This window comes from Poecilia reticulata, chromosome 17 (assembly GCF_904066995.2).
Source record: "Poecilia reticulata chromosome 17, P_reticulata-male-v2, whole genome shotgun sequence".
NCBI lineage: Eukaryota > Metazoa > Chordata > Actinopteri > Cyprinodontiformes > Poeciliidae > Poecilia > Poecilia reticulata.
In genome coordinates this window covers 17588065-17600465 of record NC_088846.1, presented here as the reverse complement: position 1 = coordinate 17600465, position 12401 = coordinate 17588065, and the positions used below count along the sequence as shown (strand labels likewise).

Below are 12401 nucleotides of genomic sequence, written 5' to 3'. Positions count from 1 at the left end.
GTCCTGTACTTGAGTGGCGCAGCTGGGAAAATTGTGCCTGTCACACATGTAACGTTTGAGGTTTTTAATATTCTGCCTTGTTGTATTTTTGTTTTGCTCTCCTCTGTCACCAGTTTTCATTTGTCCGGGGACTCTGAAGGGCATAGGAGCTGCAACCTTCCTGTTCGAGGCCGAACAGCAAGCGGGCTCGTGGTGCAAAGACCCGCTCCAGGCTGGAGACAAGGTCTTCTTCATGCCCTGGACGCCCTACCGCACGGACACACTCATTGAGTATGCCTCCCTGGAGGATTTCAAAAACGGTCGCCAGACGACCACTTACAAACTGCCTCACCGTGTGGACGGAACCGGCTTCGTCGCCTACGACGGTGCAATTTTCTTCAACAAGGAGCGCACTCGTAACATTGTCAAGTTTGATCTCCGCACGCGCATCAAAAGTGGAGAGGCCATTGTGAACAATGCCAACTACCATGACACCTCACCTTACCGCTGGGGTGGCAAGACAGACATTGACCTTGCGGTCGATGAGAGGGGCCTGTGGGTGATCTACGCCACTGAGCAGAACAATGGACGTATCGTGGTGAGCCAGCTCAACCCGTACACCCTACGCTTCGAGAACACCTGGGACACGGCGTACGACAAGCGCTCGGCCTCCAACGCCTTCATGGTGTGCGGCGTGCTGCACGTTGTGCGCTCCACCTACGAGGAGAACGAGAGTGAGGCGAGCCGCAGCCAGATCGATTACATCTACAACACCAAGCTGAACCAGGGCGAGTACACGGACATCCTCTTCCCCAACGAGTACCAGTACATCACCGCCGTGGATTACAACCCCCGGGACAACCAGCTGTACGTGTGGAATAACTTCTACGTCCTGCGCTACGACCTAGACTTTGGGCCGCCGGATCCTGCAGAAGGTGAGGGACTGCTTCATTGTCAGGTGTAATCCATTGTCTTTGTGTAAACCCCTCTATTGTTTGGGAGTGGCTTGGGATGTCACAGATGGCTGCTTTTTAATTCTGGATACAATTCAGGTGTGATCAAGGAAAGAGGCTTGTGTTATTCTTGGGGAAAGGCCTCATTTGCAGACAGAAATTACAGATTCACCTTGGAATGAGGGACAACTCTCTGTAGGGTTGAGGCACAGCTAAAAAAAAAAAAAAAAAAACATGAAAAATGCGCATCTTTATTACCACGAAGCAGGCAAGCCACTCAATCCAGCTGATGCTTGGACCCCATCAAATTCTTCAATCTCGAGCCTTATCCGAAACCATTATCTACACTGCCTCCCTGAACTTCCCTCTCACGCTGCGAACATGTAGGAAAAGGCTTGTGCACAGTATGACAGAGGTTATCCTTTCCTCTCCGCCTCAGGATTGCACCATGTGTTGCCATGACTACCTCTTCAACTTTTGCTGTTGCCATTTTTCTTTTTCTTTTTCTGTTTTTTTTTTTTTTTTTTTCTCTAACAGATGAGGTGATAATCGGCAACCTATTGTGGGCTAATATTTTTCAAAGGCGAGTTATGGAGCACACAGCGCATCTGTTGGAGAAAAAAACTGGTTGGAAAAGGAGATCTATTACAGTGAAGAATCCTGTCAGGCAGTTAACAGGCTTAAATTAATCTGTGAAGTGCTGAGAGGCGACATATGTGTCATCAGACAGGGACATTACATCAGGCCGATAATGGGCTTAATTACCTGACAGAAGCCAATTTATCCCACAAGTCTTCTGTATGAAGAGGGGGAATAAGAATCTTGACCTGACTGGATGATGCGTTATAGAGGTTCGTGTTGCTGCCCCTCTGCCGAGCACTGTTGGATATCAGGTTACGACTGGGCCACTTATTAAAGAATCATCGAGTGGTGATATTATTTATTGTGATTATGAGATCATTTATGACACATCTTATGTATTTATCGTTAAAAGTTCTTCTAAAAGGTTTTGAGCATGGAAACTGTTGAGTTTTCAGACTATATTTCTTACTATATTACCTAAAAAATACAAAAATCAATTTGAGAAAACAAGTAGCATTTTATATTTTACAGTTTTTATTGCCACAGTCTTCCAAAAGTAATACAATTGGTACATTTTATAGCTTTGTTTGGCCTCTGGATCTTCATAGATCAGGCTTTGATGCAGAGATAACTGATTGATCAAGTTCTTTTTGACTATATATTTTGTTAATTGGCATCATTTAAATAAGCTGAGTTTAAATTAGTCAGGCTTTTTCTGGTAGATACTGTTTTTTTCTTTCTTTTTTTCCTTTTTTTGATGACTAAAACACATGAAAGAGAAAATACTCTGCCGGTTCTTTGGTGCATCAGTTTTGAATCCAAATGACAAAATTAAAATAATTATTTATGCATCAAAGAATACAGTTAAGCCATACCCCAGGCAGAATTAGGTTTAAAGTATTTATTTGTTTATTCATTTTACCAACATATTTATTCTGACTGGAGGTAATGTTAATGTTTTGAAATAGCCCAGTCAGAGTCCTGACTTGAATCCAGTAGAGAATCTGCCAAAAAGTTTTTTACATCGTCTATGGAGAAAGGTATATAAAACTCTTCCATTTTTCATTAGTTCAGGAGAAATGTCTGCCTCATTTCTTATCAAAAACAGACTTCTTGGTTCAGTAAAAATTCATTTAAATTCAAAGCAGTTTTTTGACCTTAACTGTGTGTCCAGCTATGTCATTAGTTGGATAATCCAGTATTAGATTCTGAAATGTAGGCTTATTTTAATTAGTCCAGACTTCAAAGAAGAGGTAAAATATCCTTACAATTATTTGTAATTTTTATTGAAAATTGTTCATCAGTTCATAAAAAGCAAAACAAACGTCAACCATAAATTAGGAAGAACATTAGGAAGAAAAATGACAAATACACTGAAATATACTAATTAATTTTACATTAAAACAATGTGTAAATATGCAAAGAAAGAACACAAGTGAGAGATACACAAGAGTACAGCTTGTCAACGTTGCACTTTATATTTTCTATATACAGTTAATAAATATAAATAAAAGGAACTGTTTTTTTTGTTTGTTTTTTTTTGGGTGGGGGGGGGGGGTTATCGCATAGTTCTTTGCAACAAGCAACACATAACTGAGCTACAACTCATTATTAAGATAATTCTGGTTTCTGTGCCGGTTGTGAAAAACCTGAATGTAGTTTTGCTAATCAGGGTCAGTTTATGAGCGTGTGGGCCCCAGGGCCAGGAGTCAGATCAGGTGCTCTACTTACACAACTGAAACTTTTCCTTATGAAAACAGTTTTTTTTCCAGAACTCATCAACCTGTGTCCTTTCTGAAAAGATTCTTGTAAGCAAGGCAGCATTTCTAAGAGAAACTTGGGAGTTTACATTTGCTTGCCGTTATCAAGTTCTAAGGTCAAGTGGGGCTGTGACATTATTTTTTAAATAGTTTCGTTTTGGTCATTTACATGAATATTCAACAAATTAGAACACTTAATGATATCGACTTACACCTTGTAGGAAACCTGGCAGTCCTTTTTGCTCTATCAATATTGCACAGACTGAACATTGTGCAGTCCTAGTTATGTTTTGTTTTTTTTTACTTATGAATATTTTGGAAAGCGGTTGCCATGGGGCTTGAAATCCGATTCCTGACCTGTGCTACTGAAGAGAGAGACATGGGGAAAGGTTGATTTTAGAATGGAGACTGTGTGCTCCTGAACTTTGGCCCCATGTCACCAGATCTTGTTTGTTTTCCCGCTGTTTTCCCGGGAATCTCCGAAGACTCAATTAAAAGTATGTTAGAGTTGATATGAAAACTACTCGAACTTTGATGAGTTTTTGTCGTGCGTGCAAACTGCTAGCTCAACTGCTCACGTCCTGATTTATGTAAATGTAATTAACAAGTGAATTATCATAATTACCCTCTGTGTCTCTAAAGAGTCTCGGGAAGAGGAGGGAAGTAGCCATCACAAAGCATTTCCAGTGAAGGGTTTAATGTGCTCTCTCAGCTACCGTAATGCCTGGGTAAACATAAATGCCACATAGGCTCGGCGTCGCCTCTTGCTGCAGTCACACAACACAGTTGTTGATATCACCCATTAGTCTCAGAGCTGGTTCCGTGCTACTGTTCTGACACGGGGATCCATTCAGAAACCTGTCTTCTCTGCAGAGCTTGTCACAGTGGATCACTGGATGTGTTTTATGAGCGCATTTAGTGACGCTGTGTTCTGAAGGAGGCATATCTGAATATGCTGAGGCCATCCTCAGCGGCAGCAACAGTATGCTCTATAAAGGGCTCTTGAAAATAATTGGTCCTTGTTTATTAGTTTTTTCCCCCCCTTTTCCCAGATCTACACCTCTAATTCTGTACTGTGAAGCTGTTAGGAATTATTGCTGGCCGTGATATGTCGCTGAATTAAACAACGTACTCTGCAGGGTAGTCTAATCGTGCTGAAATAATGTCTCACTCTCTGAAACTGAGGAGCACTTGAGGCGTAAAGGAAATTAATTGTGCCCATTAAGATTCATCGACCACAGAAGGAAGTTACACCAAAACCAGAGCATCTTTTCTGCCTTTATTTCCTGTCGGTAACAGCAGGCGTCGCCGTCCTTTTCTGTCAGCGGCATCAACCTTGACGGAGATTCTCTTACTAGAGAGACGCTGGAACAGCAGCGTGATTGCGGGTTCATTTTAGGGAGAGTTTTGGCAAAGTGATCAAAGCGGGAGATAATTGACCTCAGCAACTTGTCTGCTCTTTTACCTTGCGGGAGAGGCTGTGTAACACTGAAGGCTGCTCAATTCTGGCCTCCGGTTGAGGCGATTAGCTCGGGTCATTCCACATATTGATCTCTCTACTTATTGTTCCAAACAATTCACAGGGAATTAGCAAACGCATCAGGAGGCTGCTAATGCGTTGCGAACACAAGCCAATATTGGGAGAGTACACCTCCTCAGATGTGTGTCGAACACCCCTTTCACCACCACCACCCAAAAAAACCCAAAAGGTTGTAGCTAGAAAACTTATAGGGACATCGGTAATGCATTCTCTGTGATGTACAAAGGCATTAACTGATTTCTTAGCCAGTAATTGCAGAGAACATTTCAAACTAACAAGGAGAGAAAGGGGAAAATGAATTTGTCTTTGAGGTAGCATTGATTCGAGACCTTAAAGAGGAGAGGCGTAAAATTGATGGCTTTGTTCAAAAGGCTTAGCTCCTTGGAGCATTCTGGTAGAACTGAACAATAAGTGGGTTCTGTGTTAGAAAAAAAAAAAAAGGGGGGGGGGAGTGGCATTTTGCTTTCCACATATGTATTGGCTGGTTACTGGTGTCAAGGTTTTTAAAAGTTACAGTTTCAAAACCGCTAAATTTTCCAGTGTACCATATTTAAATGAGATCCCAGACAAAGTTTCTTGACTACCTGGAGTTTTCTTGACATATTGAGCATCACATCAGCTGGCAGGAAAATTATTCACTACTGCATCATTTTTTCTCAATTTCAGACATAATTGTTTCTTTTTTTCTAAATTACTTGGAAAGTTTCACACAAGCTATCATTAAAATGCTTTTTACACCTTTCAATTTGTAATCTTCTGCAATTTTTTTGAAAATTGCATTTGCATTAACCTTTTCAGGTCTTGCTAATTTGCTTGTCAGTTTTTTCCTAATGAGTTGTAATCATGTGCAATTTGTTAAATCTATATTTGTTATGATTTTGCAAAAAGTTTGCTTTTTATTAGTAGATAAGTTCACTGTTCTTGATTAACCTGATTAACCTGATTAACCAAGTTCTAACCAAGTATATATATATATATATATATATATATATATATATATAAAATCTTTTACTCAGTCCAATATGAGAGAAACTTCCCCCTGTCTGGTCAGGCCTTCAGATAAAGCTGGTCACCAACAACCTGTCAAGATATTAGACTCCCTGTGTTTTGAAATCCCGGGTCGGAACCTGTGCGGATAAAGAGTTTACTTTGATCATCCTTTGATGATTCTTTGGTAGATGTTGTAGTTTTGAGTCCGACAGAAAATGCAGGAATTACAAGATTACGCTCTTTTTTTGGATCAAAGGATTTGTCTCCAACCTTTATCTTGCTTTTAGTACTCAAAAACAGCGCATCAAAGTACGCGCTGTTAGCTGATTATAGACTGCAGTTTAGATTCAAAGTTTGAATTTAGTTAATGGATATTAAAAATTTAAAATAGGCGTTTGACCTAATTTAAATTTACCTTACTTACTTTTTTTCTTTCGGTCAATCCAGACCTATTTCCACATAGAATGAAGTTTGTCTATTGTCTTTTTTTTTTTTTTGTCTTGTTCTGGCTAAACCAAGCCTTGCATCTTGCTCAGCTTAGCTTTGCTTTTATATCTTCGTATGACACCTCCAGGTGAGCCTTGAAGACTGTGAACATTTATAGATGTATCACGCGCTAAGCCTGTGCTCCACACTCTAAAACATGTTTGGCAGCAGAAATAGAGTCTGAAGCAAAAGAAGTCAGGGGATTTGGAGCAGCCTTAATTGTTCTGCTTGCTGGATTATGGCAGGAGACTGTTTTAGTGGACCTCATAGGTGTACATGACAGGGAGTTTTGGAGTGTTTTGCTCCAAGTGTATTTCTGTCTCTACATATATCTTCCTGTCCGCACGCGTGTGTCTGTATAGCAAGCTGCTTTGCCATCTCCTCCTCCTGAATCAGGCTTGTCTCGTTGTGACTGTGTTACGCCTGCTGCTCCACAGTGTTCGGTTTCTTCAGGCCTCATAAATTACCCCACGCAGACACAAGATATGTGTCAGGCAGAGCTTTTCTCGTCCATGGCTCTTTTAAGGAACAAATGTCAATAAAGCTGTCAGCCCAAGAATTTTTTTTTTTTTTTACTACTTTATTTTTTTTTATTTTGAAGGAATGATAGCAGGTTCCTTAGCATCAAATTCAGGAGTGCTTGAGTTATCTTGTTACTCTTTACGATTCACGCTGCCTTCGTGTAACCCTGAATCAAGCAGAAACAGCACAAGCGCCTATAAACAACCTGATGTAAAATTCATGTCTTGTGGGATTTGTTGCTCTGTCATTAATTATCAGCTCGAGCTCCAGGTAAAGAGGCAACTGAAGCTCAGTTTTCATCCTCTAAGACGTCCTTGTTATTGAGGCGAGCTACACATGGATTTATGTAGAGCCACATGCACATGATACAGGCTCCATGGAGTCCTACTGCCACTCTCATCTCTGCTAAGCTGTCCAGCTGCTGGGACAGCTTTAAATGAATTTTGGAAGTTATGTTCTTTTTAGAAGCTTATAAGCAGTTAGTATTTTAGTCGCTGTAGATAACTCTCTTGGTGTCTTTGTGACATTCAGATTAGGTCCTTTATGCTAAAGCTAACAGATAGGATTGAGGCCTGCTACAATGGAATGGAAGCTTTTCCATTTAGCATTCTATTAGCATCCAGTCAAAATGCAGTGAGACCTAGGCTGCAGCATTTGTTAGTTTCAATGTCATAAATTGGATTTACATAATAATAATTTAAAAAAGTTAATTATATTTTGATAATATTTAAATTACTCCTTACATCAGTGACTTTTTTCACCTGCACATTGACACTCACTGTAGCTAACTTTGAGTCATGTGCTAAGCATGGTTCATCAAAATGTGATGATTTTAGTTTCACCGATCAGGGCCCATCATTCTAAAAATGTTCCTTTAGACAACCAGTTTTCTGTTGCATTACTTAACAGAACAATTATTGATGTTGAACCTCCTCCAACCTCCATGTACCTTGTAAATAGTAATCAGCTTCTGTCCAAATAAGACCACGCTGCAAGCATGACAATGGTTTAGAACTTCGTAAAGCAGCATGTACATGAAGCTGTATCATGGACTGTTTTAAGAAATGTTCTGCTTAAAACCCTGAAGCAAAACATTACTTCAAACACCTTGAACTATCCATTTAATATCTAGCACACACTATAGAGTCTTTTTATTGCCCACCATGGGAATAGCAGCAGAGAGATGTGGGGTCATTTGAATATTATTTCATATTCTTGCACATTTTAATTTCCTATAAGCCGCATGTGTCTGTTTATTAGTATACAAGGAGGATTAACTGTGTAAGTGATTCATCTTCAAAACTGAAACTAATTAAAGCAGCTTGATTTGACTGCAAGCTGTCATTCCACTTCCCTTAATAGCAACCATTAGACAGCTTACAATCTATTTATTTACGTGTCTCTCTGGACAGGTAGAGAATACGCCGACTTTGTAATTTAGGTGGGAAAAAAAATAAAGCTCTGCTAGTGGGAAAGTTTGAGGTATAAAATCAAGGACAAACAGAATAAGCACTCTTCTCATCAGATGATTACACTTTAATATTTTTTTGCCATCTCCCTCTCAGGAATGACTCAAGGGGGCCATAATGTGATGAAACTAATTCTGCTTCATCTCCCGCGTTTTTCGACTGATGATCTTGCGGGACGATATTCCTTCTCCCCTTTAGCTGTGTTTTAATTTACGCACTCTGCTTTGACACTGGTCATAGTCATTTTTCAAGTGCTCAATCTCAAACTCTTCCATTACATACAAGAGGTAATATTCACCATATGGCAACGGCGTGCTCTTTGGTGTCAGATTTCCCATAAAGAGTGACTTCACTGCCTCTTGAGAGGAATGCAAGCTAATTGGTGCAGCCCTCTCTTGGATGAGTGCTATCAGAGGACGCGAGGCTCTTACTGGAGGGAGTTGCTCTTTGCAATCAAAAGAAAATTGTAGAGCGCATGGTGCAGAGGCATCAGAATAAGCCCGCAGATGTGTTGCCTTCTGAGCGCATTACTTTGTGTAGTACAGAGGAGCTGTGCTGCTTAGCTGACTGTCTTGATGTTACCCACACTTTGATTTGAAGACTTAAGACATGATGACTACAAGGATCCACAAAGATTTTCTTTGATTAAATAAGGTGAAATGATGGTGGTAAGAGTAAGAAGAGCGAAGAGGGAACGGGGAAGATGATGACCGAGTGTCTAATAGCTTAAAAAGCAGAAGCACGCTGATTGAAGATTCCTTAAACAATTCCCATTTTTGTAGAGCTGCTGTGTTGATTTATTTACTTAGTTGTCTGTTTACAACTGAAAGAGGAAAAAGTAGAAAGAGAGAAAACATTCTCCGAAAAGTACCAGGTTACAGATTTTTCTGTAAAATCTCTGGAAATCTTTGAACAATGACCTTCAGGTTGTAGTTGATGAAAATAAACTCAAATAAAAAAAATGACAATCTCTCTACCTTTGTAAGAAAGATAATGGCCCTTTCCCATCAAACTTTAAAACAATGAGTTGCACCAAATCACACGATTACCATTTTTATTGACTGGTCGACCTTAATTTATGCTCAATATCATAAGTCTTAAATGTCGTCTTCACGTAAAGAATCACATTTGCAATGTAATGTGTTAGATTAAGTATAGACATGCAATATAAGTCACAGCTTGATACTCAAAGCTTAAAGCGATTATCTGTCCTGTGATTGGAAATTATAGATCTCATGAAGTAACCTGGAATTGAATTTGTCTATTTAGCAGAAGGCACTTTGAATGATAACCTTCCAACTTTAATTTTCCTGATCTTATAAACTTTTAATTTTTGTCTGATTTTATTTTTACATTTTTAAAGTAATTAGCCACTTAGTGAAGGTGCCCTAATGGGGAGGAAAAGGGCATAATGGATTGGATGTTAGCACTGGAAAACAGTATTTAAATACCAGAAAGAACCTACCTGTCTGAATATATACCTTCTCCTTCTGCATCAATGGGTTTTGTTCAGGTACTCCATTTATTTTCTGTTAAATTATCTCATTTTAGCTCATTGGAAATTGGACTGCAGTAAATATTAACTAGTTATTTAGGTACTATAGCATCCATCCTCTCTATTCCCAGTAATATGTTTATTGCTTGTTCATTGCAGCAGAAAATGTTGATGGAAAGCATTAAGATGTTCTGGTCAAATCACTGAGAAACGACAACAGCTAAGTTGTTCTACAGCCAAATCGGCTGATGTAGCCGGATGCAACGCTTTTAATAAAGCAAGTTAATGAGATCAAAGTAATGAATTTCATTTCTATTTTTACATCAATGCCATTTAGTTAAGTATTTGCTTATTCATTATTAGTTGTGTAATCGTCACACGATTCACAAACATTAACGCATATCACAGAGAGTTGAATCAGAAGTGGAGACATTAGGCCATAATGCACAGCAGCACCATTAATGAAAATCAAATCCGGCATGCTAACACAAATATGTATTTCCTAATTTTAAGCACGGTGGTGGAGGGGTGGTGATTTGGACCTGGGTACATCCCGCTCTTCTGTGCTTCACACCATTCTCGATTGAACACTTAAGGCCATCTGTGTGACAACCAAGGCTTGACCGAATTTGGACCAACAACAAGACATCTGCAAATCTACAACAGATTGTCTGGGGGAAAAATAACAATAACTGAGATGTAGCAATGGCCCAGCCAAAGTCCAGACCTCGAGCCAACTTAAATGCTGTGGTTGGACATTAACGGAGCTGCTCATAAAGAATGTCTGCAAACCACAACGAACTGAAGCAACATTTTACAGGGGAGCGGGCCAGAGTTCCTCCACTGAGATGTGAGAGCCCGATAAAGTCGTACGGAAAACGACTGCTTGAAGTTATTGCTGCCTAAGGTAGTTCTACAAGCTGCTCAGTTTTGGCGCGCACTCAACTTTTCCCATGACTGTATAAATCTGTAAGAACACCGGTGTGCATTTGAGAAGTTAAATATAACATCATTTTTGAAGGTGCATTTACTTTTAGAAAAGCATTTCTTGAAGGTTCCAGAATAAACAGCACTTTATTTATTGTAAACTTTCGGTGCCATTGTTTTTATTTTGCTTCAAATTCCTAAATTCACCAGTGTTATTTTTACACAGTAATTGTTTATTAGATACAGGCATCCTCAGTGCTTGAGAAACGTTTTTAGCAGTGGTTTTTAATGGACAAAATCCTAAACACTACTGTAAAACGCTGTGGTGGAATATACAACTAAAAGTAAAATAACATTATTGTGAGCAACAGAACTGTACAATCTGAAGATTTCTAATGGACAAATATATGAACAATTATTATCGTAAATAATTATTTCCTGTAACATCTAACATGCACACATGCTTCAAATGTTTCATCCAAGGGAATTTTTGCAGCATGTTGCAGCGAACTGGATCTTTCGGGATATGAAAAGTAAAATGAAAAATATTACTGCTTAAAGATCATTAAAAAGCAGACAATTTGCATGTTGTGATCATTTGCACTGGAACAAGTTGCTTCAGAGGGTTGAGTTGGAGAAATACGCTCTCAGGAGCAAGTTAATCAGGTGACGCAAGCAAGCTGTTACAAACAGCTGCGTATCAGGGTTTATATCAGCCTGTGGAAAAGCAGAAGTTTGCTCAGGTATGGAGAGCTTTAATATTCTGAAACCCGATTACACTTGCCCTTATATTGCATTATATGTGTCTATTGAATCAACCAAAGTCAGCCTATGAATCTTCTCACTTTCCCTGACTCAATGAAAAAACTTTGCCTCCATTACATAATATGTCAGAAACTTTTTGCTCACTCTCATAGATATCATTGTTCTGTTGGAGCAGCTTGAGAGTCGATATTGACTTTCAGATTAAATACGATAGCTTCTGGAGTGAAAATATACAACAATGAGTGCGATAGATATAAAAACCCTTTTATCAACTTAAATCTCAAGTTGATTTCATGTTTTTTACTTTTTTTTGTATTACTTTATAACGCAACCAAACCGCACAGGGGTTAGCTGTTAAAGGTCCAGCCATGATGACCAGGCCAATTTGTGAATGTGTGGCTGACAGCCACATGATCGGTGAATGAGTGCAAGTAAACTGTCCGGGCCCGCGTAGGAAAGGAAAAAAGGTCATCCCGTGAAATGTCACATTTGAGACACTCTGTCTCATTTCCTTTTCTCATCATGAGCATCACCCGCCACTCCATCATGCTAAGGTGGCCTCTTGGCCTCATCACAGATATCAGCTTTGTAATAAACTCAAATATTTTTACCTGAATGAAGAAGCGACGATCCCCCTGACCCGCTGATTGGTGTGAAACAAGAAATGTCGGCTCTGTCACTATTCTCCCCCGGGGAAATGGAGATAGGTGTCTGATGATGGAGTGTCAGATAGCATGATATTGCATTTTCCCAAAAGCACCCAGGGAACATGATGAAGACTATAGTGGCTTCTCGCATGGGCAGACCTCATTGTGGGAAGCTGCTTTTATCTTAAAATACAATCAGCAGGTTGTGGGTGGAAATGTATGGCCTTTCAGAAGACAAGAAGCCTGGGATATCTGCGAAGGCACACAGACACACAAACACTCACTC

General features: G+C 39.6%; 1 protein-coding gene across 14 annotated transcripts in view; it reads left to right on the top strand.

The window, feature by feature from the left end:
• Positions 1–12401, top strand: part of adgrl2b.1 (adhesion G protein-coupled receptor L2b, tandem duplicate 1) — a 124527-nt gene that overhangs the window by 65783 nt on the left and 46343 nt on the right. For all 14 annotated transcript variants that reach the window (XM_081598692.1, XM_081598699.1, XM_081598701.1 and 11 more), the window contains one exon: positions 114–914. In XM_081598692.1, coding sequence (XP_081454818.1) covers positions 114–914 — 801 coding nt within the window. The remainder of the gene's footprint in view (positions 1–113; positions 915–12401) is intronic.